The sequence below is a fragment of the Pseudophryne corroboree genome, chromosome 7, assembly GCF_028390025.1.
Source record: "Pseudophryne corroboree isolate aPseCor3 chromosome 7, aPseCor3.hap2, whole genome shotgun sequence".
NCBI lineage: Eukaryota > Metazoa > Chordata > Amphibia > Anura > Myobatrachidae > Pseudophryne > Pseudophryne corroboree.
The window spans coordinates 250685883-250712590 of record NC_086450.1 but is presented as its reverse complement, the minus strand read 5'-3'; the positions used below and the strand labels follow the sequence as shown (position 1 = coordinate 250712590).

The window sequence follows — 26708 nt, the reverse complement described above, 5'->3', positions numbered from 1 at the left end:
AAGGCGTCTCTGAAAGAAAATCGATAAGGCAGATACCTGAACTTTCATGGATCCTAGACAAAGTCCGGAATCTAAACCTGTGTGAAGAATAGCAAAAGCCATGAGAGACTAAAAGAATCTGAGTGAAACCCTTTTCGGTCACACCAAGAGATAGAATAACGCCAGATGGGATGGTAAACGGGCTGCCGTAACAGGTTTTCATGCAGACAACATCGTGGGAATCACATCACACATTAGGATGTCTGCCTCAAGAGCTATCCCGTTAAATGTAGTCGTGGTAATTCTGGATACACGAAGGGCCCTTGTTGGAGTAGCTCCGTTCGCAGAGGTAGAGGCCAAGGATCGTCCGTTAGCAGAAGGCGCAGGACTGAAAACCAAGCTCTCCAAGGCCAATCTGGTGCCACCAAGATCACCGTGATTGACTCCCGTTTGATTCTCTTCCGTTTGATTCTCTTGAGAATTCGAGACAATAGAGAAAACACGTATATTAGGTCATATGGCCAAGGCACGGCCACAGCATTTACAGCCTGAGGATCCCGTGTTCTGGAGACGTATCGAGGAAGCTAATGATTGAGACAGGACGCCATGAGATCCACCTCCGGACACCCCCAGCACAGTGTCAGAGCGTCGAACACCTCTGGGTGAAGTGCCAATTCTCCAGGATGTAGATCCTGACAGCTGAGGTAGTCTGTTCCTAATTGTCTATTTGTGGAATGAATACTGATGAGGACTACAGAATTGCATTCGGCCGCCTGGAGAATGCGGTCAACTCTCGCATCGCTTGGCGAGTGCGTGCTCCTCCCTGCTTGTTTACGTATGCTACAGCAGTCTCATTGTCCGATTGAACCTTCGAGCCTTGGATCGAAGAACTTGGGCAGCTTTTACCAGCGCATTGTAGATCACTCTCAGTTCCAACACATTTATTAGCAACAGTGATTCCTGTGTAGAGCAATGGCCAGAAGATGCAAGTCCAACCCACCCGCTCCCCATCGCTTGAGGCTGGCATCCGCCAGTAGGAGCGTCCAGTCCCATACACCGAACCGCCTGCCTGCAGCGAGATTGTGCAGTTGGAGCCACCAAAGAAGAGAAAGTCACGTCTCTGGAATCAGTCGAACTAACTGTTGAAGGTACAGATGCGACCCCGACCATTGATGTAACAGATCCAGCTTGAAAGGATGTGAATGAAAATGGCCGAACCCCAGAGTTTTCGAAAGCTGCTACCATTTTCCCAAGCAAATGAATGCATAAATGGACTGATACAAGCCTTGGCTTGAGGACAGCTTGGACCAGTTTCTGTATACCCAGAGCTTTGTCTTGAGGCAGAAAAACTTTCTGGACGTTGGTGTCCAGGATCACAACGAGAAACTGGATACGCTGTGACAGCTGAAGGTTGGATTTCCAAAAATTGATTATCGATCCGTGTTCCACTAACACACTGTATGTTAATAGAGCATGCTCCTGGAGAATGAGATCTGATGGAGCTATGAGGAGTTTGTCTAGGTGTGGTATTATTGTGACTCCCAATGATCTGAGGTGAGCAATCATCACAGACATATCCTTGGTAAACACCTTGGGGGCTGTGGACAGACCGAATGGTAAGGCTATAAACTGAAAATGATCCTGTTGAATCGCGAGCCTGAGAAACGCTTGGTGTGGTTCCCATATCGTTATGTGGAGATATGCATCCTTGATGTCCAGAGACATCATAAATTCCTTGGGTCCCAGGCTCGAGATCACTGAGTTGAGCGACTCCATCTTGAAATAGTAATAAGACCGAAACAGTTTTAACGATTTCAGATTCAGAATTGGTTGTACAGTACAGTCTGGTTTTGGTACTACGAAAAAATTGGAATAGTAACCCTTCTTTCGTCGAAGCAGTGGTACCGGCATTCACACAGCCGATTCTACCAAGGACTGTATTGCACCTTGAAGGGCTAAACGTTTGTCCAGAAGAAGTGGAAGACTTGTAAAATATATCTTTGGAGGCAAAACTTCGAAATCTAACTTGTACCCTTGGTAGATGATATTGCGAATCCACGCATTGTCGGATATCTTGAACCAGGCATTCTGAAAGTTTCGAAGCAGCGCTCCGACCGTACTTAGGCCCCGGTGGGACAGGAGACCGCCATGCCACGGTCTTTTCTGCAGGCTTTGGGTCTTGATGACGAGCAGCGACTGGTTGCTTGCCGCAACCTCTACCTCACAAGGGTGTAGCTCCTCCGCGTCCTCTAAAAGGCTGAGTGGAACGACAGGATCGAAAGGAAATTCCAGTATAAGTGCGCTTAGGTGGTGGGGGAAGAGTTGGTAAAAAGGTAGATTTACCACTCGTAGCCTGAGAAATTAACGAGTCTAGTTTCTTCCAAAAAGAATGACACCTGTAAACGGAAGTGCTTGGGCCGCTCTTTTTGACTCAGCGTCAACTTGCCATGACCGAAACCAAAGAACTCTTCTGGCTGCATTAGTTGCTGCTGAGATTCTCGAATTAACTTGTCCGATATCTCTAGCCGCTTCTCCTAGGTATAACTGATTTCTTAATATGGGGGGTAATTCCAAGTTGATTGCAGCAGGATTTTTGTTAGCAATTGGGCAAAACCATGTGCACTGCAGGGGAGGCAGATATAACATGTGCAGAGAGAGTTAGATTTGGGTGGGGTGTATTCAATCTGCAATCTAATTTGCAGTGTAAAAATAAAGCAGCCAGTATTTACCCTGCACAGAAATAAAATAACCCACCCAAATCTAACTCTTTCTGCACATGTTATATCTGCCTCCCCTGCAGTGCACATGGTTTTGCCCAATTGCTATCAAACATCCTGCTGCAATCAACTTGGAATTACCCCCATGTTCCGCTAAAATCAATATTTCTTCTAACGGACCTCCTTTATCAATTTAGTGGCCCAATGCTCCACTGCCTTGTTCACCCAGGAACTTAGCAAGGTTGGTCAAAGTGAGACACCTGCGGCCGAATAGATGGACTTCAACATGGTGTCCAGCTTTCGGTCAGACGGGACTTTCAACAAAGTTGCTCCCAGAACAGGTAATGCAATCTTTTTGGACAACCTGTACAGAGAGGAGTCCACTCGAGGTAACAACTCCCATTAATCCGTCATAGCTGATGGAAATGGATAAATACTAAGAAAACTTTTAGGCATCTGAAACCGCTTGTCGGGGTGTTTCCAAGCCTCAGTCAGCTGATCATCCAGAAAGGATAAGTGACTGATGAACGCTGCTTTCTACCAAATAAAGCAGTAGTATATGGTGAATCCGGTTTCAAAACTTATAGCTAAAATAAGAGGTTCAACCCCCTGAGAAGGTTCCTGTGGAACTTCTTCATCAGGGTCAGTAATTTCGCCAAACCCACGATTGTCCTCTTCAGCTTTGTCCTGAGAGAGAAGACCTGCCACCCAGGGTGGTTCTGTAGCAATAGAAAGTACATCATTTTGAGGAATCTCCTTAACCGTCTTTTGTAAAGCAGACATCTCACTATGTAATTGTGAGATGGTTCCTTTGAGCGCTACCGAACAGGGGGGAAAATTTAGAGTCTTGGGACGGATAAACTATAGTAATCTCTGAAGCACATGCTTCACACACAGGAAGGAATAGTCTGTGTGAGTTGTTTTTTTGTTTGTTTTTTTACACTTAGCACAGATAAATAGTTTTTGTGATGCCTTGTTAGATGGTCCCTTGTCTGCCATTGTGACGGACAGAGTGGAGACACATACAGTTCACACCAGCACAGAAAGAAAGAAAGAAAGAAAGAAAGAAAGAAAGAAAGAAAGAAAGAAAGAAAGAAAGAAAGAAAGAAAGAAAGAAAGAAAGAAAGAAAGAAAGAAAAAGGAGATATCAGAAGGATAGAGGGAGGTATAATATTTGTACTACTCCCCTATTCTAACTCCCTCTGCCACCAGCCTGTATTTTATGTGCAGGCTTTCAGATTTCCGGCAGTCTGAAGGAATGTGCACCTGTCTCTGCTAACGGTGCTGATTCCTGAGGAGAGAAGAAACATTGCTGCTATTCATGAGCTGCCTACAGTAGCTGAGGAAGGCGCCTTTTTCTGTGATTGACCGTTTGAAAACCTGCCAACTCTGTCGCCTATGCACAGGCACCCATCTCAACCAGGTCTCTAAGCTCCATTTTGAGTGGGTGCCTTACACAATGAAAATCAGCCTTTGGCTGCCCCCAACTCATAAGGTGCTCCAGATGCTGTCTGCCTTCTAGTTAAATGCCCTGCGCCTTAGCCCCCAGATCCGCTGCTTACCGCGAAACCGCTCCACTATACTCCGTCTGTCCTGCACTGAGTGAGCAATGCTGTCACACTGTGTACTGTCAGCGCAACAGTGCAGTGGAGACCACGCCGCGGCCGCTCGTGCACAGTGCCCCACACAAGGATGCTCACTCACCCACACTGCCGCGCTGTGTACTGTCAGCACGGCCGTATAGTGGAGACCGCGCCGCTGCCAGTCACAGCCAGCTGGGAGGGGAGGGTATGTTGGGGACGCCGCTGCGCTGGATGCGGGTGCCACACAGTGCCGAAGGCTCACTCACCCAACCGGAGCCTCAGGATGCGGTTGTCTCGGGAGGAACAGTGTTTCTCAGGTTAAGCGCTGTTCTCCTTGTGCAAATTGACGCTGCTAGTGTGTAACCCGGACCCCACTTCTCTCATATAAGTGAGAAGGGTTCCTGAGGCTGAGGGAACTAAGTACCATGAATAAAAAAGCTAAATAAATTAAATAAATGAAAGTAAATATAGACCGAGCTGGAGCTCAGTCAGCACTGACCGGCTCCCTCTGCACAAATTCAAAACTGGGGGATAACGGGGCATAGAGCGGGAGGAACCTGTTTGACTTCTTAGATTATTTAAAGAGCCAGCTCCCTGTAAGCCACCATCATCACCCACGGACTTGAAGTTGTGCCAGTGTCCCCTAGTGGCTGGCAGAAAAAATAAGAATTTACTCACCGGTAATTCTATTTCTCATAGTCCGTAGTGGATGCTGGGGACTCCGTAAGGACCATGGGGATTAGCGGCTCCGCAGGAGACTGGGCACAACTATAAAGAAAGCTTTTAGACTACTGGTGTGCACTGGCTCCTCCCACTAAGACCCTCCTCAAGACCTCAGTTAGGATACTGTGCCCGAAAGAGCTGACACAATTAGGAAGGATTTTGAATCCCGGGTAAGACTCATACCAGCCACACCAATCACACCGTATAACTCGTGATACAATACCCAGTTAACAGCATGATAACAACCGATAGCTCAACAATAACCCTTTAGTTAAGCAATAACTATATACAAGTATTGCAGACAATCCGCACTTGGGATGGGCGCCCAGCATCCACTACGGACTATGAGAAATAGAATTACCGGTGAGTAAATTCTTATTTTCTCTAACGTCCTAAGTGGATGCTGGGGACTCCGTAAGGACCATGGGGATTATACCAAAGCTCCCAAACGGGCGGGAGAGTGCGGATGACTCTGCAGCACCGAATAAGAGAACTCCAGGTCCTCCTCAGCCAGGGTATCAAATTTGTAGAATTTAGCAAACGTGTTTGCCCCTGACCAAGTAGCAGCTCGGCAAAGTTGAAGAGCCGAGACCCCTCGGGCAGCCGCCCAAGAAGAGCCCACTTTCCTCGTGGAATGGGCTTTTACTGATTTAGGATGCGGCAGTCCAGCCGCAGAATGTGCAAGCTGAACCGTACTACAGATCCAGCGAGCAATAGTCTGCTTAGAAGCAGGTGCACCCAACTTGTTGGGCGCATACAGGATAAATAGCGAGTCAGTCTTCCTGACTCCAGCTGTCCTGGAAACATAAATTTTTAGGGCCCTGACTACATCCAACAACTTTGAAGCCTCCAAGTCATTCGTAGCCGCAGGCACCACGATAGGTTGGTTCAGATGAAAAGCTGATACCACTTTGGGGAGAAACTGGGTACGAGTCCTCAATTCTGCCCTATCCATATGGAAAATCAGATAAGGGCTTTTACATGACAAAGCCGCCAATTCTGAAACACGCCTGGCCGAAGCCAAGGCCAACAACATGACCACTTTCCACGTGAGATATTTTAAATCCACGGTTTTCAGTGGCTCAAACCAATGTGACTTTAGGAAATCCAACACCACGTTGAGATCCCAAGGTGCCACTGGAGGCACAAAAGGGGGCTGAATATGCAGCACTCCCTTAACAAAAGTCTGAACTTCAGGTAGTGAAGCCAATTCTCTTTGGAAGAAAATCGATAGAGCCGAAATCTGGACCTTTATGGAACCCAATTTAAGGCCCATAGTCACCCCTGACTGTACGAAGTGCAGGAACCGGCCCAGCTGAAATTCTTCCGTTGGGGCCTTCCTGGCCTCACACCACGCAACATATTTTCGCCATATGCGGTGATAATGGTTCGCGGTTACTTCTTTCCTAGCTTTTATCAGCGTAGGAATGACTTCCTCCGGAATGCCCTTTTCCTTCAGGATCCGGTGTTCAACCGCCATGCCGTCAAACGCAGCCGCGGTAAGTCTTGGAACAGACAGGGCCCCTGCTGCAGCAGGTCCTGTCTGAGCGGTAGAGGCCATGGGTCCTCTGACATCATTTCTTGAAGTTCCGGATACCACGCTCTTCTTGGCCAATCCGGAACAATGAGTATAGTTCTTACTCCTCTTCTCCTTATTATCCTCAGTACCTTTGGTATGAGAGGAAGAGGAGGGAACACAAACCGATCGGTACACCCACGGTGTTACCAGAGCGTCCACAGCTATCGCCTGCGGGTCTCTTGACCTGGCGCAATATTTTTCTAGCTTTTTGTTTAGGCGGGACGCCATCATGTCCACCTGTGGTTTTTCCCACTGGTTTACAATCATTTGAAAGACTTCTGGATGAAGTCCCCACTCTCCCGGGTGGAGGTCGTGCCTGCTGAGGAAGTCTGCTTCCCAGTTGTCCACTCCCGGAATGAACACTGCTGACAGTGCTAACACGTGATTTTCCGCCCATCGGAGAATCCTTGTGGCTTCTGCCATCGCCGTCCTGCTTCTTGTGCCGCCCTGTCGATTTACATGGGCGACTGCCGTGATGTTGTCTGACTGGATCAGTACCGGCTGGTTTTGAAGCAGGGGTTTTGCCTGACTTAGGGCATTGTAAATGGCCCTTAGTTCCAGAATATTTATGTGCAGGGAAGTCTCCTGACTTGACCATAGTCCTTGGAAGTTTCTTCCCTGTGTGACTGCTCCCCAGCCTCGAAGGCTGGCATCCGTGGTCACCAGGACCCAGTCCTGTATGCCGAATCTGCGGCCCTCTTGAAGATGAGCACTCTGCAGCCACCACAGCAGAGACACCCTTGTCCTTGGAGACAGGGTTATCAGACGATGCATCTGAAGATGCGATCCGGACCACTTGTCCAACAGGTCCCACTGAAAGGTTCTTGCATGAAACCTGCCGAATAGAATCGCTTCGTAGGAAGCTACCATTTTTCCCAGGATCCGCGTGCAGTGATGCACCGACACCTGTTTTGGTTTTAGGAGGCCTCTGACTAGAGATGACAGCTCCTTGGCCTTCTCCTCCGGGAGAAACACTTTTCTCTGTTCTGTGTCCAGAACCATCCCTAGGAACAGCAGGCGTGTCGTAGGGACCAGCTGTGACTTTGGAATGTTTAGAATCCAGCCGTGCTGTTGTAGCACTTCCCGAGATAGTGCTACCCCTACCAACAACAGCTCTCTGGACCTCGCCTTTATCAGGAGATCGTCCAAGTACGGGATAATTAAAACTCCCTTCCTTCGAAGGAGTATCATCATTTCCGCCATTACCTTGGTAAAGACCCTCGGAGCCGTGGAGAGACCGAACGGCAACGTCTGGAATTGGTAATGACAATCTTGTACCACAAACCTGAGGTACTCCTGGTGAGGATGGTAAATGGGGACATGTAGGTAAGCATTCTTGATGTCCAGCGATACCATGTAATCTCCCTCGTCCAGGCTTGCAATAACCGCCCTGAGCGATTCCATCTTGAACTTGCATTTTTTGATATATGTGTTCAAGGATTTCAAATTTAAAATGGGTCTCACCGAACTGTCCGGTTTCGGTACCACAAACATTGTGGAATAGTAACCCCTTCCTTGTTGAAGTAGGGGCACCTTTACTATCACTTGTTGTGAATACAGCTTTTGAATTGCCTGTAACACTGCCTCCCTGCCTGAGGGAGTGGTTGGCAAGGCAGATTTGAGGAAACGGCGGGGGGGGAGACGTCTCGAATTCCAGTTTGTACCCCTGAGATACTATTTGAAGGATCCAGGGATCCACCCGTGAGCGAGCCCACTGATTGCTGAAATGCTTGAGATGGGCCCCCACCGTACCTGGCTCTGCCTGTGGAGCCCCAGCGTCATGCTGTGGACTTAGAGGAAGCCGGGGGGGGGGGGGGACTTTTGCTCCTGGGAACTGGCTGTATGCTGCAGCTTTTTCCCTCTACCTCTGCCTCTGGGCAGAAAGGACGCGCCTTTAACCCGCTTGCCCCTATTGGGCCGAAGGGACTGTACCTGATAATACGGTGCTTTCTTTTGTTGTGAGGGAACATTGGGCAAAAATGTAGACTTCCCAGCTGTTGCTGTGGAAACGAGGTCCGAGAGACCATCCCCGAACAATTCCTCACCCTTATAAGGCAGAACTTCCATGTGTCGTTTGGAATCTGCATCACCTGTCCACTGCCGAGTCCATAACCCTCTCCTGGCAGAAATGGACATAGCACTAATTTTGGATGCCAGCCGGCAAATATCCCTCTGTGCATCCCTCATGTATAAAAGTGCGTCTTTTATATGCTCTACGTTCAGCAAAATAGTGTCCCTGTCTAGGGTATCTATATTTTCTGACAGGGAATCTGACCACGCAGCAGCAGCGCTGCACATCCAGGCTGAAGCTATAGCCGGTCTCAGTATCACACCTGTGTGTGTATATATAGATTTCAGGATAGCCTCCTGCTTTCTATCAGCAGATTCCTTCAGGGCGGCCGTATCCGGAGACGGTAGTGCCACCTTCTTCGACAAGCGTGTGAGCGCTTTATCCACCCTAGGGAATGTTTCCCAGCGTGACCTATCCTCTGGCGGGAAAGGGTACGCCATTAGTAACCTCTTAGAAATTACCATCTTTTTATCAGGGGAAGCCCACGCTTCTTCACACACTTCGTTTAACTCTTCAGATGGAGGAAAAGCTACTGGTAGTTTTTTCTCTCCAAACATTATACCCTTTTTTGTGGTACCGGGGTTAACATCAGAAATGTGCAACACATTTTTCATTGCCTCAATCATGTAACGTGTGGCCCTACTGGAAGTTACATTAGTCTCTTCGTCGTCGACACTGGAGTCAGTATCCGTGTCGACATCTGTGTCAACCATCTGAGGTAGCGGGCGTTTTAGAGCCCCTGATGGTTTTTGAGACGCCTGGGCAGGCACAGGCTGAGAAGCCGGCTGTCCCACATTAGGTATGTCGTCAAACCTTTTATGTAAGGAGTCGACACTATCACGTAATTCCTTCCACAGCACCATCCACTCAGGTGTCGACCCCGCAGGGGGTGACATCACATTTACAGGCATCTGCTCCGCCTCCACATAAGCCTCCTCATCAAACATGTCGACACAGCCGTACCGACACACCGCAAACACACAGGGAATGCTCTGACAGAGGACAGGACCCCACAAAGCCCTTTGGGGAGACAGAGAGAGAGTATGCCAGCACACACCAGAGCGCTATATAACACTGGGATCCCACTATCAATGAGTGTTTTCCCTATAGCTGCTTTTTTATATATATTACATATATATATATATATATATATATATATATATATATATATATATATATATATATATATATATATATATATATACTGCGCCTAAATTTAGTGCCCCCCCCCTCTCATTTTTACCCTTCTGTAGTATTCTCAGACTGCAGGGGAGAGCCAGGGAGCTTCCTTGTGAAGGAAAAATGGCACCAGTGTGCTGAGGGAGAAGCCCCGCCCCCTTTTCGGCTGACTTTCTCCCGCTTTTTCTGTGATACTGGCAGGGGTAATTTTACATCTATATAGCCTCTGGGACTATATATGATGTATATTTTGCCAGCCAAGGTGTTATTTATTGCCCTCAGGGCGCCCCCCCCCAGCGCCCTGCACCCATCAGTGACCGAAGTATGAGGTGTACATGAGGAGCAATGGCGCACAGCTGCAGTGCTGTGCGCTACCTTGGTGAAGACTGAAGTCTTCTGCCGCCGATTTTCCGGACCTTCTTCGTGCTTCTGGCTCTGTAAGGGGGACGGCGGCGCGGCTCCGGGAACGAACACCAAGGTCGGGTCCTGTGGTCGATCCCTCTGGAGCTAATGGTGTCCAGTAGCCTAAGAAGCCCAAACTACCACCTGTTAGGTAGGTTTGCTTCTTCTCCCCTTAGTCCCTCGCTGCAGTGAGTCTGATGCCAGCAGATCTCACTGAAAATAAAAAACCTAAATATACTTTCTTTCTAGGTGCTCAGGAGAGCCCCTAGTGTGCATCCAGCTCGGCCGGGCACAAGAATCTAACTGAGGTCTGGAGGAGGGTCTTAGTGGGAGGAGCCAGTGCACACCAGTAGTCTAAAAGCTTTCTTTATAGTTGTGCCCAGTCTCCTGCGGAGCCGCTAATCCCCATGGTCCTTACGGAGTCCCCAGCATCCACTTAGGACGTTAGAGAAATAAAGGATAGAAACCTTACATAAATAACATGGGCTACTAAGTAAATGACTGCAAGCAAGGCACACTACTAACACAAAAAGAAAAGGGATGTCATCCCACATATAAATGCAGAGCAATAATCATATAAAAATGAGAATACATAACCAGAATATATAAAATATGTAAAGCAGAGGAGCAAGGATCATCTACAGAAAATGCAGTCTGTAGCATTACACTTGACAATAAGCTGGACTGGGGTAAATTTACTAAAGATCCATCCAACCGGGGGTGGTTCAATAAAGTAAGGTAATAAGACCTCTCATGTGTGTAATGTTCTGTATTTTTGTTCTAATTACCCACCAAGCAGATCACTGCATCCCATCACGGCCATTAGACTGCGCTTCATTTCGGATATACTATCCCAACACCAGTTGTAAGATAGTGGGGATGACAAAAACAGTCATACTTTGAGGTGTGCAGTGAAATCAGGTTTCTGCATCTAAAAGGCACATAAGCCCCTGAAATGCATTGCAACTTGTTGAGGTGTATGGTGACGTCATGTCACAGAAACAGGTCAGACATTCAAAATGAGCTGCAATCTGACAGTGCAAGAAACCCGATTCTATTCCATATACACACACAATATATATATCTATATCTATATATATATCCTCTCACCACTCGGCGGCACTCCGGACGAATAAATTAGAGACTACAAAGTCATCTTGGATTAAATCAACGTTTCAGTGCTCGGCGGCACTTTTATCAAGATTATCAGACAGCATAAGAAACCATTGTGTATACACCATATAAATAGCATCAGTGAAACCACACGTTGCACGTCAAGTCCCACCCCACTTCCAATCAACGTGGTGCCGGGCGTGACAAGCAGGCAGCTGAATCAAATAAACATTTACATTAAATGTACATTTTAAACATCACAGTGACTGAAGACATAAAAATCACAAAAGTTACACATACAAACAAATTACACATCTAAATAACAACCGTGAAAAAATGGCAAGAATAAAAACCAATGACAAGCACTAGACTTTTAGAACAAATAATTCATCATATAGCTACAAAAAAATGTAGCAACACGTCTATCAAGACGGAGTGCCTGTGCTATTTAAATTTATAACCACTATATAATCTAAGTCAATTCCTTACCTATAGTTGACTTGCAAAATAGCATTATGTAGGTCCATATACAACAATGTATCAAACGGGCAAAAATCTCTTTATCACAGAAAGCAGTGTAACCCTAGGGACTCATTTAACCCTCGAGGGGAAAGTGTCCCTAGCCTTTCAATCCACTGTGTCTCACGCTGTAACAGCAGTTTTTTTCTATCACCTCCTCTACTAAGGACAGGTATATGATCAATCATTCTATATTTGATTGCTGTTATGTTATGTTTAGCAGTTGCATAATGGCGGGCTAAAGGCTGTTCACTGGTGCCTTTGAGAATTGCGGCTTTAATGGCCGATCTATGGAGTGCCATTCTCTCTTTAAATTGGCGCTCCGTCTTCCCAACATATTGTAAAGAACAAGGGCAAGTGATCACGTAGATCACATATTGGCTTGAACAGGTAAGGTGATGCCTAATTAAAAACTTACCAGAATATGGATGATTTGTAAAAATCCACACGTAGTGCAGTTCGGGCAGCGAAAACAACCATGTTTGGGGGATCCCCAAAAGGTTGTACCCCTTACTGTATTGCCACCCATGCCTGTGATATCCGTACGAACCAAAACATTTTTTAAATTCTTGCCCCTGCGGTAACAAGGCATCAGTGAAGAATTGGACAGGTTTAAATCGCTATCAGTCTGAACGAGAGGCCAAAGCTTCTTGGCCGTTTTGGTTACAAGTGGACTTAGATGGGTATATGTGTTAGGCCACGCAAAAGGTTTAGTGGCCTTTATTGCCTTCTTATTACCAACTAGCAAGTTATCAATGGGTACTACTAAAGCTTTGCGTTTCAGCATATCAAGGTTCTTGGGACAATAACCTCTCTCCAAGAATTTTTTATACATTAGATCGACCTGGATCAAAGCTTCAGTTCTATTACTAGAAATACGCAGCACCCTTAAAAATTGACTATAAGGCAAGGAATCTTTTAACGCCTTAGGGTGTGCACTTGTAGCCAACAATAAATTGTTTCGGTCAGTAGCTTTCGTAAATAATGACGTCTCCAAAACGTCACCCTTTCTTGTGATGGTTACATCAAGGTAATTCACTGTCTCTCTGCTGAGCTGGTAAGTAAATTTAACCGGGCTGGTAGACTGATTATGTTCTTCTATTAAAGCCACAAACTCACATTCCAAACCCTGCCACAAAATGAGCACATCATCTATATAGCGGAAATATGCAAGTATTTTACTAGAGACTGCAGGGTTGGTAAAGAATACGTCCTGCTCGATCATAAACATGTAAGAATTTGCTAGCGACGGAGCCACAGAGGACCCCATCGCCACACCGGATGTCTGCAGGTAATATTTCCCATCAAAATAAAAATAATTTTTAGTTAAAATCATTTCTAACAAAGACATAAAAAGCTCTATATCTGGACCCGCATATTTCACGTTGTTAGCCAACAGCAACCTAACAGAAAACAACCCGTTTGTGCGGGATACGCGTGTATAAATTGCATACATCAACAGAAATGAGCAACAAATCAGATGGTAATGACGGTAACTTTCTCAACGACATGAGCAGCGACGTAGTATCTTTCAGAAATGTAGGTTTAGATTGAATTAAAGGCTGCAAAAAACCATCTAAATACACTGACACCGGCTGGAAGATCGATCCCCGCGCAGATATAATAGGTCTCCCCGGTGGTCTAGTGGGGTGCTTATGCACCTTTGGCAGTGTGTATAGAATCGGTTTAATGGGACAGGTAGTCACTAAACAGTTCCTAACTTGGTCAGAAATCAGATTCTCTTTCACAGCATTGTCCAAGACAGAATCCAGTTCTCTCTTGAATATAGCAGTCGGGTCCTGTGTCAACAATTTGTAGGTGTCAGTATCCGACAGTTGTCGGTAAATCTCAGCCCGATATGATGAAAGGTCCTGTATGACAATAGAACCACCTTTGTCAGACTGACGGATAATAGCATTCCACTTATTTGCCTTAATAAACTCTTTGGTTGCTTTCGCAGTATGCTTCGGGTCATTGTCCATCAGCACTGTGAAGCACCGTCCAATGAGTTCTGAAGCATTTAACTGAATATGAGCAGATAAGGGTGGTTTTCAGTTTGCCGGCTGTCGGGATCCCAGTGCACAGTATACCGGCGCCAGGATCCCGACAGCCGGCATACCGACACTTTTTTTCCCCTCTTGGGGGTCCATGACCCCCCTGGATGGAGAATAGCGCCACCGTACCCGCAGCATGGCGAGCGCAGGAAGCCCGCAAGGGGCTCATTTGCGCTCGCCACGCTGTCGGTATGCCGGCGGTCGGGCTCCCGGCGCCGGTATGCTGGTCGCCGGGAGCCCGGCCGCCGGCATACAATACTACACCCAGCAGATGATGATGCCCGAAACACTTCAGAATTCATCCTGCTACTTTTGTCAACAGTCACATCAATAAATACAAGGGACCAGTTCCATTGGCAGCCATACATGCCCACGCTATGACACTACCACCACCATGCTTCACTCATGAGGTGGTATGTTTTGGATCATGAGCAGTTCCTTTCCTTCTCCATACTCTTCTCTTCCCATCACTCTGGTACAAGTTGAACTTTGTCTCATCTGTCCATAGGATGTTGTTCCAGAACTGTAAAGGCTTTTTTTAGATGTTGTTTGGCAAACTCTAATCTGTTCTTCCTGTGTTTTGTGGCTCACCAATGGTTTACATCTTGTGGTGAACCCTCTATATTCACTCTTGTGAGGTCTTCTCTTGATTGTTGACTTGACACATATACACTTACCTCCTGGAGAGTGTTCTTGATCTGGACAACTGTTGTGAAGGGGTTTTTCTTCACCAGGGAAGAAATTCTTCTGTCATGCACCACAGCTGTTTTCCGTGGTCTTCCGGGTCTTTTGGTGTTGCTGAGCTCTCCATTGCTTTCTTTCTAATTAAGAATGTTCCAAACAGTTGATTTGGCCACACCTAATGTTTTTGCTATCTCTCTGATGGGTTTGTTTTGATTTTTCAGCCTAATGATGGCTTGCTTCACTGATAGTGGCAGCTCTTTTGATCTCATATTGAGAGTCGACATCAACAGATTCCAAATGCAAATGTCACACCTGGAATCTACTCCAGACCTATTACCTGCTTAATTGATGAAATAACGAGGGAATAGCCCACTCCTGTCCATGAAATAGCTTTTGAATCGATAGTCCCATTACTTTTGGTCCCTTAAAAAGTGGGAGGCACATATAGAAACCGTTGTAATTCCTACACCATTCACCCGATTTGGATGTAAATACCCTCAAATTAAAGCGGAAAGTCTGCAGTTAAAGCACATCTTGTTTGCTTCATTTCAAATCCATTGTGGTGGTGTATAGAGCCCAAAATATGAGAATTGTGTCGATGTTTCAATATTTATGGACCTGACTGTATATGCAGGTAAGCATCCTGTATGTCCTGGAATACCATATAGTCCATGGGCTCCAAAGCCAGAACAATAGAGCAAAGAGTTTCCATACGGAATTTGGACACCTTCACAAATGTTCAAAGACTTTAGGTTGAGAATGGGCCGGTAGCACCCATTTGGTTTTGGAACTAGGAACAGCGTTGAATAGTACCCCCTGCCTCTCTGACCTAGAGGCACCGGCACTATCACTACTGTGTCCAGGAGGGATTGTACCACCATGGAGAGTTTTTGCTTTTACCGGATGCAAAGGGATGTTTGTTGAGTAAAACTGGCGAGGGGGAATGTTTCTTGAAAGAGCTGGCGTATCCGTGAGCGACTACTTCCTTTACCCAGGCATCTGAAGTGGTCTGTAACCATACCTGGGCAAACCGTAGAAGTCGGCCTCCCACTCTGGTGTCCACCAGGGGGAGGCCCGCCCCGTCATGCAGCAGGCTTGTCTATTTTGGAAGCAGGCTTACGGGCAGCCTAGGAACGTTTAGGTTTGGGCTTAGTGGATTTGGAAGTGCGAGCCTTTTTCGGGTATGCCTGACCCTTTGCTTTACTTGGAGGTCGAAAAGGAACGAAAGCAGGTACTCTTAGCCTTCGGAGCCGAAGGATTAGTACAAGGCAGACATGCAGTCTTAGTGGATGCTAAGTCAGCAACAATCTTGTTGAGATCTTACCCAAAAAGGATGTTTCCCTTAAAAGGGATCACCTCCAAGGTATTTTTAGAGTCTAGATCTGCAGACCAGGACCGCAACCAGAGAATCCGGCAAGCCAGAATGGACGTAGTAGATGCTTTGTCCGCCAGGAAACCAGCATCAGACGCCACCTCCTGAATATAATGAGAGGCTGTAAAAATATATGAGAGACACTGACTAGCATTATCAGGAAAATCAGAAGGTAGCTCTGCATCAACTTCCTGAACCCAGGCTTCAATAGCTTTTGCAGCCCAAGAAGCCGCTATAGCGGGCCTATGCACAGTTCCTCCTGTAAATAGACTTCAAGCAACCCTTCCCACGCTTATCCGTCGGTTCCTTCACAGAGTTGACGGTAGTGACAGGCAAAGTAGAGGACACCACCAGACGTGCGACCTGTGAGTCCACCGGCGTTGGAGTTTCTCAAGTTTTACTTAACTCCGCAGCGAGGGGATAACAAGCTAGCATCTTCTTAGACAGAGAATTTCCTCCTTCCTAGATACTCCCAGGATTCCTGACGAATGTCAACTAAGTGGTCAGAATGGGGTAAAACTAGTTTAGTAACCTTCTGACGCTTGAACTTATCATTTTGTTTTCGTTTAGAGATATCTGGAGGTTCTGCGTCATCATCAATTTGAATAATCAGCCTGACGGTTCTCCAAGAGGTCAGGAACATCCACCTGTGTAATAGATTCCCAGTCAGAAGCTTCCGCATCGGAATCTGACAGGTCAGTATATACGCCATCTTCATCGGATGAAGTATCCGAAACGTGTGGCTTGTGAGGAAGTAATAGCCCGCTTAGATTACATCTTGGTCTTAGGAGGGCGAGGGTTAGGTTTTTGTTTAGCCAAAGACTGATTTAATTGCTGTAACAGAGGACAGAGTATCTGCCCATGGCGGATTAACTGCAGGGACAATATGTGGCTGTACTGGAATAGGAGGTCCCGTAAGGGGCGCAAGTCTAGTTACTACCGTAGTCAGTAAATTAGAAAAAGCAGCTCAAGGTGGGTCTTGGGGTACCTCCGGTGCTGCAGACTGACTGAGGGGAATAGAACCCCCGGTACCTGAACACTCAGCTGCAATGTTTTCCTCAGAGAAATCCGTAGCGTCAGCACTGCATGACACAGGATCAGACATGGATCTACCGCCCTGTTTAGCAGACATTGTTTGAAAGTGTAGCCTTAGGGCGTAATAGTACAATATAGCATACAAAGTACCTGACAAAAAACAGTGTGACTGCATAGCAAAGCACAAACAGAGAATTTAAGAGGTATATGGTGACTGAAAATAAATATATATATAGATAAATATATAATAAGATTTTACTCACCGGTAAATCTATTTCTCGTAGTCCGTAGTGGATGCTGGGACTCCGTAAGGACCATGGGGAATAGCGGCTCCGCAGGAGACTGGGCACAACTAAAGAAAGCTTTAGGACTACCTGGTGTGCACTGGCTCCTCCCACTATGACCCTCCTCCAGACCTCAGTTAGGATACTGTGCCCGGAAGAGCTGACACAATAAGGAAGGATTTTGAATCCCGGGTAAGACTCATACCAGCCACACCAATCACACCGTATAACTCGTGATACTATACCCAGTTAACAGTATGAAATACAACTGAGCCTCTCAACAGATGGCTCAACAATAACCCTTTAGTTAGGCAATAACTATATACAAGTATTGCAGACAATCCGCACTTGGGATGGGCGCCCAGCATCCACTACGGACTACGAGAAATAGATTTACCGGTGAGTAAAATCTTATTTTCTCTGACGTCCTAAGTGGATGCTGGGACTCCGTAAGGACCATGGGGATTATACCAAAGCTCCCATACGGGCGGGAGAGTGCGGATGACTCTGCAGCACTGAATGAGCAAACTCTAGGTCCTCCTCAGCCAGGGTATCAAACTTGTAGACTCTTGCAAAAGCGTTTGAACCAGACCAAGTAACAGCTCGGCAAATTTGTAAAGCCGAGACCCCTCGGGCAGCCGCCCAAGAATAGCCCACTTTCCTCGTGGAATGGGCTTTTACAGATTTAGGGTGCGGCAGTCCAGCCGCAGAATGTGCAAGTTGAATCGTGCTACAGATCCAGCGAGCAATAGTCTGCTTAGAAGCAGGAGCACCCAGCTTGTTGGGTGCATACAGGATAAATAGCGAGTCAGTTTTCCTGACTCCAGCCGTCCTGGAAACATATTTTTCAGGGCCCTGACTACGTCCAGTAACTTGGAATCCTCCAAGTCCCCAGTAGCCGCAGGCACCACAATAGGTTGGTTCACATGAAAAAGTGATACCACCTTAGGAAGGAATTGGGAACGAGTCCTCAATTCCGCCTTATCCATATAAAAAAATTAGATAAGGGCTTTTGCATGATAAAGCCGCTAATTCTGATACACGCCTGGCCGACGCCAAGGCCAACAGCATGACCACTTCCCACGTGAGGTATTTTAGCTCCACGGATTTAAGTGGCTCAACCCAATGCGACTTCAGGAAATCCAACACCACGTTGAGATCCCACGGTGCCACTGGAGGCACAAACGGGGGCTGACTATGCAGCACTCCCTTAACAAAAGTCTGAACTTCAGGCAGTGAAGTCAGTTCTATTTTGGAAGAAAATCGATAGAGCCGAAATCTGGACCTTAATGGAACCCAATTTTAGGCCCATAGTCACCCCTGACTGTAGGAAGTGCAGAAATCGACATAGCTGAAATTCCTCCGTTGGGGCCTTCCTGGCCTCACAGCACGCAACATATTTCCGCCATATGTGGTGATAATGGTTTGCGTTCACTTCTTTCCTAGCTTTAATTAGCGTAGGAATAACTTCCTCCGGAATGCCCTTTTCTTCAGGATCCGGCGTTCAACCGCCATGCCGTCAAACGCAGCCGCGGTACGTCTTGGAACAGACAGGCCCCCTGCTGCAGCAGGTCCTGTCTGAGCGGCAGAGGCCATGGGTCCTCTGAGATCATTTCTTGGAGTTCCGGGTACCAAGCTCTTCTTGGCCAATCCGGAACAATGAGTATAGTTCTTACTCCTCTCCTTCTTATTATTCTCATTACCCTGGGTATGAGAGGCAGAGAAGGGAACACATACACCGACTGGTACACCCACGGTGTTACCAGAGCGTCCACAGCTATCGCCTGAGGGTCCCTTGACCTGGCGCAATATCTTTTTAGCTTTTTGTTGAGGCGGGACGCCATCATGTCCAACTGTGGCCTTTCCCAACGGTGTACCATCATTTGGAAGACTTCTGGATGAAGTCCCCTCTCTCCCGGGTGGAGGTCGTGTCTGCTGAGAAAGTCTGCTTCCCAGTTATCCACTCCGGGAATGAACACTGCTGACAGTGCCAACACATGATTTTCCGCCCATCGGAGAATCCTTGTGGCTTCTACCATCGCCATCCTGCTTCTTGTGCCGCCCTGTTGGTTTAAATGAGCGACCGCCGTGATGTTGTCTGACTGGATCAGCACCGGCCGGTGTTGAAGCAGGGTCTAGCCTGACTTAGTGCATTGTAAATGGCCCTTAGTTCCAGAATATTTTTGTGTAGGAAAGTCTCCTGACTTGTCCATAGTCCTTGGAAGTTTCTTCCCTGTGTGACTGCCCCCAGCCTCAAAGGCTGGCATCCGTGGTCACCAGGACCCAGTCCTGTATGCCGAATCTGCGGCCCTCTAGAAGATGAGCACTCTGCAGCCACCACAACAGCGACACCCTGGCCCTTGGAGACAGGGTTATCCGCCGATGCATCTGAAGATGCGACCCGGACCACTTGTCCAACAGATCCCACTGGAGGATCCTTGCATGGGACCTGGCGAATGGAATTTCTTCGTAAGAAGCTACCATCTTTCCCAGGGCTTGCGTGCATTGATGCACAGACACCTGTATTTGTATTAGGAGGTCTCTGTCTAGAGACGACAACTCCTTGGACTTCTCCTCCGGGAGAAACCCTTTTTTCTTGTTCTGTGTCCAGAACCATACCCAGGAACAGTAGACGCGTCGTAGGAACCAGCTGCGACTTTGTAGCGACTTTTGCTGTTGTAGCACTTCCCGAGATAGTGCTACTCCGACGAACAACTGCTCCCTGGACCTCGCCTTTATAAGGAGATCGTCCAAGTACGGGATAATTATTTCGGCCATTACCTTGGTAAATACCCTCGGTGCCGGGAATAGACCAACGGCAACGTCTGAAATTGGTAATGACAATCCTGGTGAGGAGGGTAAATAGGGACATGCAGGTAAGCATCCTTGATGTCCAGTGATATCATGAAATTCTCCAGGCTTGCACTAATCGCCCTGAGCGATTCCATTTTGAACTTGAACCTTCGTATATAAGTGTTCAAGGATTTCAATTTTAGAATAGGTCTCACCGAACCGTCTGGTTTCGGTACCACAAACATTTTGGAATAGTAACCCCGGCCTTGTTGAAGGAGGGGTACCTTGATTTCACCTGCTGGAAGTACAGCTTGTGAATTGCCGCCAGTACTACCTCCCTTTCTCCGAGGGCAGCAGGCAAGGCTGATGTGAGGTAACGGCGAGGGGAGTCGCCTCGAACTCCAGCTTGTATCCCTGTGATACTACTTGCAGAACCTAGGGATCCACCTGTGGGCAAGCCCACTGGTCCCTGAAGTTCCCGAGACGCGCCCCCACCGCACCCGTCTCCACCTGTGGAGCCCCAGCGTCATGCGGTGGACTCAGAGGAAGCGGGGGAAGATTTTTGATCCTGGGAACTGGCTGTCTGGTGCAGCTTTTTCCTTCTTCCCTTGTCTCTGTGCAGAAAGGAAGCGCCTTTGATCCGCTTGCTTTTCTGAAGCCGAAAGGACTGTACCTGAAAATACGGTGCTTTCTTAGGCTGTGAGGAAACCTGAGGTAAAATTTTTTTTTCTTCCCAGCTGTTGCTGTGGATACGAGGTCCCAGAGACCATCCCCAAACAATTCCTCACCCTTATAAGGCAGAATCTCCATGTGCCTTTTAAAGTCAGCATCACCTGTCCACTGCCGGGTTTCTAATACCCTCCTGGCAGAATGGACATTGCATTAATTCTGGATGCCAGCCGGCAAATATCCCTCTGTGCATCCCTCATATATAAGACGACGTCTTTAAAATGCTCTATGTTAGCAAAATATTATCCCTGTCTAGGGTATTAATATTATCTGACAGGGTATCAGACCACGCTACAGCAGCACTATTCATGCTGAGGCAATTGCAGGTCTCAGTATAGTACCTGAGTGTGTATATACAGACTTCAGGATAGCCTCCTGCTTTTTTCTCAGCAGGCTCCTTCAAAGTGGCCGTATCCTAAGACGGCAGTGCCACCTTTTTTGACAAACGTGTGAGCGCCTTATCCACCCTAGGGGATATCTCCCAACGTGACCTATCCTCTGGCGGGAAAGGGTACGCCAGCAGTAACTTTTTAGAAATTACCAGTTTCTTATCGGGGGAACCCACGCTTCTTTACACACTTCATTCACTCATCTGATGGGGGAACAAAACACTGGCTGCTTTTTCTCCCCAAACATAAAACCCCTTTTATGTGGTACTTGGGTTAATGTCATAAATGTGTAACACATTTTTCATTGCCGAGATCATGCAACGGATGTTCCTAGTGGATTGTGTATATGTCTCAACCTTGTCGACACTGGGGTCAGACTCCGTGTCGACATCTGTGTCTGCCATCTGAGGTAACGGGCGTTTTTTGAGCCCCTGATGGCCTTCGAGACGCCTGGGCAGGCGCGGGCTGAGAAGCCGGCTGTCCCACAGCTGTTACGTCATCCAGCCTTTTATGTAAGGAGTTGACATTGTCGGTTAATACCTTTCACCTATCCATCCACTCTGGTGTCGGCCCCACAGGGGGCGACAACATCCCATTTATCGGCCTCTGCTCCGCCTCCACGTAACCTTCCTCATCCAACATGTCGACACAGCCGTACCGACACACCGCACACACACAGGGAATGCTCTGACTGAGGACAGGACCCCACAAAGTCCTTTGGGGAGACAGAGAGTATGCCAGCACACACCAGAGCGCTATATAATGCAGGGATTAACACTATAACTGAGTGATTTTTCCCCCAATAGTTGCTTGTATACACATATTGCGCCTAAATTTGGTGCCCCCCCTCTCTTTTTAACCCTTTGAGCCTGAAAACTACAGGGGAGAGCCTGGGGAGATGTCTTCCAGCTGCACTGTGAAGAAAAAAATGGCGCCAGTGTGCTGAGGGAGATAGCCCCGCCCTTTTTTCGGCTGACTTTTCTCCCGCTTTTTTCATGGATTCTGGCAGGGGTAATTTATCACATATATAGCCCTGGGACTATATATTGTGATAATTTGCCAGCCAAGGTGTTTATATTGCCCTCAGGGCGCCCCCCCCAGCGCCCTGCACCCATCAGTGACCGGAGTGTGAGGTGTGCATGAGGAGCAATGGCGCACAGCTGCAGTGCTGTGCGCTACCTTGAAGACAGAAGTCTTCTGCCGCCGATTTTCCAGAACACTTCTTGCTTCTGGCTCTGTAAGGGGGCCGGCGGCGCGGCTCCGGGAACGAACACCAAGGTCGGGTCCTGCGGTCGATCCCTCTGGAGCTAATGGTGTCCAGTAGCCTAAGAAGCCCAAACTACCACCAGTTAGGTAGGTTCACTTCTTCTCCCCTTAGTCCCTCGCTGCAGTGAGTCTGTTGCCAGCAGATCTCACTGTAAAATAAAAAACCTAAAATATACTTTCTTTCTAGGAGCTCAGGAGAGCCCCTAGTGTGCATCCAGCTCAGCCGGGCACAAGATTCTAACTGAGGTCTGGAGGAGGGTCATAGTGGGAGGAGCCAGTGCACACCAGGTAGTCCTAAAGCTTTCTTTAGTTGTGCCCAGTCTCCTGCGGAGCCGCTATTCCCCATGGTCCTTACGGAGTCCGAGAGAGAGAGAGAGAGAGAGAGAGAGAGAGAGAGAGAGAGAGAGAGAGAGAGAGAGAGAGAGAGAGAGAGAGAGAGAGAGAGAGAGGGAGGCTGCTTAGGCTGTTAGGACCTGACCACCATCGTGAACCACTGAGTTGTCTAAGCTGTCTCCATTAGTGTGAGTTTTATAACCACACAATCTACTTTTGAATGTGGCCTTACTAGCCATGCAGCCTTGATACTGTCTGAACCTGATATATTGATTTAGTCGAAAATCAATATATGATGCTTTTGAGCATTGTTTATAAAGTGAAGCTTGTCTTGATAAAGATCCTACAACTGAGGATCGAAACGTCGACCAAATAGGCCGAATTTCTACTAATAAAGATATTGTGAACAAAGAAAAGTCGCTGAATATCATTTATTGGATGAGTGCACCTCCAAATCTCTGGACGCTTGTCTGAATATTGTGGGCCTACCTGACATTGGAGAACCCCACTGTTATTTTCCTTGATGCGAGTGCAGTATATATATATATATATATATATATATATATATATATATATATATATATATATATATATAGAGAGAGAGAGAGAGAGAGATATATATATATAGATATATATATATATATAGATATATATATATATATAGATAGATATATATATATATAGATAGAGATATATAGATAGAGATATATAGATAGAGATATATAGATAGAGATATATAGATAGAGATATATAGATAGAGATATATAGATAGAGATATATAGATAGAGATATATACACACATTATATATATATATATATATATATATATATATATATATATATATATATATATATACACACACACACACACACACACACACACACACATATATATATAAGAACCCTGACGCACTTAGCCCCCTTCAGGGTACAGAATATAGTGATAGCAATACGAGTGATATACACGGAATAGAGATCACACAGCAGCTATTGGCACGCACAGTCACATGTATAATACAGAAATTATTACAAACAATAAAACTGCACTGGACTACCATTACTAAGTAACTGGACTGGAGTAAAGATATGTATATATACAGATAAAACAATGCACAGTAAATACTGCATGTGTATCACAGGGTACTTGTACTAAATATCCCTAAAGTTATGCACTTGTTCTTAACGAACGCTGTCTAAATGACATGTACAAAGGCCCATACACACACTTGCCGATAAAATGAGCAACGTCGCTCATTTTCCCCCTCCGAGTGACATCGCTCATTTTAATCGGCAAGTGTGTATGCCGCCAGCGACGACAGGTGCGCGGCCCCATGGGTCGGCAACGATCGTCGCTGTCGCCAGTGCATCTACGCAGGACCTGGACTGTCATCCACGACCTGCATGCAGGGCTGGCGGAGGCGTGACGTCACTGAGCGATATGAGCGGTCATGTTGCTCAGTGTGTACGGAGGAGAAAACATTAGACGACGTCGCTCACAGAGCAACATCGTCTAATGTGTACGGACCTTTAGTGTCCTGTAAATGCACAGCGCTGACGAGGCAGGCGGCTTTACAGATGAGACATTGCCCAGCAGTCCCAGGTTCAGCACAGCTGTGTGTAATGGCGCCCAAACGCTGACAGGGAGTGAGAGAGAAGAGAGATGCAGCTCCAAGGCGGGAACATATGCAGTAAATGGCGCCTGGGGTTGGGGGGAGGGGCTACAGGTCAGAGCCTGAAATTGCGATCCGGCACGGTCTCCGGGAAATGGACCGCGTGCGCCTGGGGCGAGGGGCTACAGGTCAGAGCCTTATCCCCTCTGCTGGACTTCACCACCGGGTACTGCGGGGCCTATAGAAAACAGATTATTAGAAATCCGACCTGTGCCCCTTACCTTGGTGGTCTAGTGGGATACCTGTACGGCCACAGTGTTCACGCCAGCGCGCGCGGTCGATCTCCCGGAGACCGCACCTGGGAGACCCTCTTACCTCCTCCCTATGATGCGGCCACGCGATCCAGGAGAGCAGCGGCTGTGAGTGTGCCTGATGTGGACCAGAGCGCATCCACTGTAAGTACCCGGCAACCAGGGCGCGGGAGTATACAGCGCCGCCGGGGGAGGTGAGGGAGCCGCAGCACGATATGTCAGACTGACATATAGAACTTCTAAGTGCCTGTGCTGTGGTGCTTGAAGTCTTCTTTCTTCAAAAAGCTCTTTTCAGGGCTGCTTAGCTGCCTGCACTCCAGGCACCAACTTACAAACTGAGCTCCAGTGCCTTGAAGCGGGGATAGAGAGGATGTGGCGCTATGCATCCTGGGAACAGTCAAAGCTTTTAGCCTGTTGGTGCCTCGGATCAAGATCCAACTCTACACCCCGATGTAATTCCCTGTGGAATCACAGTGTACCCCGCTGCAGAAATAAGAAAGCTTAGGGCTGCTAAAAACCAGCAGCCCTCTGACCATGGTCCGTCTCCTGCCGCACCAAACAAAAAACTGATTTGTCTGAGCCAGGAGGCGGAGTTATATGGACGGGCCCGTTGCATGCTGGGAGGCCGAAAAGCTTTGACCAATTGGTGCAAATCCGCTGTCGTTTCATCATATCCCATTGTTATCCTGTGGATAACCTGTGGACCCTGCCGGAGAAAGATGGTTTCTTAAGAGTGCCAGAACCTATATATACTGTTTTCAGTGTACCTCAACTGGATATATGAGAACACAGGGTAGGCTATTATTAAAGATGGGGGCTCGATTGTCACCTGTCATACACATAATTTAATACCCAAGGAAACTGGAAATGAGATCCTTGCATTGTAGTCATTGATACATTATAAAGTTTAAACATGCAGGAATTTCATACCAGAATATTTCATCAAACTAACCTGTTACAGTATGATCATTCATACAATAACTAAACGCAGAAAATCACATTAAATAATAAAATAGACAAATGGAGTTACCCAATAGCTTTTGCAATGTAGCCAAAGGTGTTAACAGTGGCTCTTCTGATTGCCTTCTTATGAGCTTTAAGTAGCTCTAACAATTCAAAACAAATTCTCATCCATTCTCTTGCGGAGACATATTCAGCGCCCCTAAAGAATGAAAGATTGAATGGGTGAACTTTCAAATAATGACACTTATTTTACTGCAATTTCTAAGACAATCATGCTGTTAATGTCAAAGCCTTATGAAAAATTGTAGATCAGTTTTAGAAACCTTTATATCTTGTGATGGGACATTTGTAAACATACCTATCGGCAATACGTCCAACCAAGTCAATGCAGTTTTCCTGTACTTTCTCATGTCTGTTTTTCAAAATGGGTGTAAGTCTTGGCAGCAAATCTTTTATTGGTGGAGTCATTTTGTGCATTCCTATTAAAACAGTTTGCATGAATAAAGCGGCTATAGGAAATGCACACAAACCTATTCAAATACGTATCCACATACATACAAATAGCAAATGTATAGTCACCTATAACGTTAACAATTGCCTTCAACGCTCCTAAAATGCTACCCAGTACTTCAGGATACTCCTCTCCAAGGTATTCATACAACACAACACCCAAGTGACCCATTAATTTTTCCTGAATTCACAAACAAAAAAAGAAGAATAAGCCACACAATGGAGTAGATCTTCAGAAAAACTAAATAGAAACAAAAGTATAACCACACCAGAGCAACTTACCTCTTGACAGGTCTTCATTACCACTGCAGTACGAGATATTAAATCTGCAGCCTGTTGTCTCACTTTAGCAGATTTGTTGTTTAAACGCCACAAGACTGTACCACATATCTGGGGCAGATATGGCTTCACTCTTTTTCCAAGAGCATTGACAACCGTACCGAAGCCATTCAACATTACAGAGTCCTAATAGAAAACGACACAAATGAAAAAAAATTCTGTATCTCTCTC

At 46.8% G+C, this 26708-nt stretch overlaps 1 protein-coding gene across 2 annotated transcripts in view; it reads right to left on the bottom strand.

The window, feature by feature from the left end:
* The window catches only part of SF3B1 (splicing factor 3b subunit 1), a 283573-nt gene that overhangs the window by 61085 nt on the left and 195780 nt on the right, over positions 1-26708 (bottom strand). For both annotated transcript variants that reach the window (XM_063934087.1, XM_063934088.1), the window contains 4 exons: positions 26481-26663; positions 26268-26379; positions 26047-26167; positions 25756-25887 (listed from right to left, as the gene is read on the bottom strand). In XM_063934087.1, coding sequence (XP_063790157.1) covers positions 25756-25887; positions 26047-26167; positions 26268-26379; positions 26481-26663 — 548 coding nt within the window. The remainder of the gene's footprint in view (positions 1-25755; positions 25888-26046; positions 26168-26267; positions 26380-26480; positions 26664-26708) is intronic.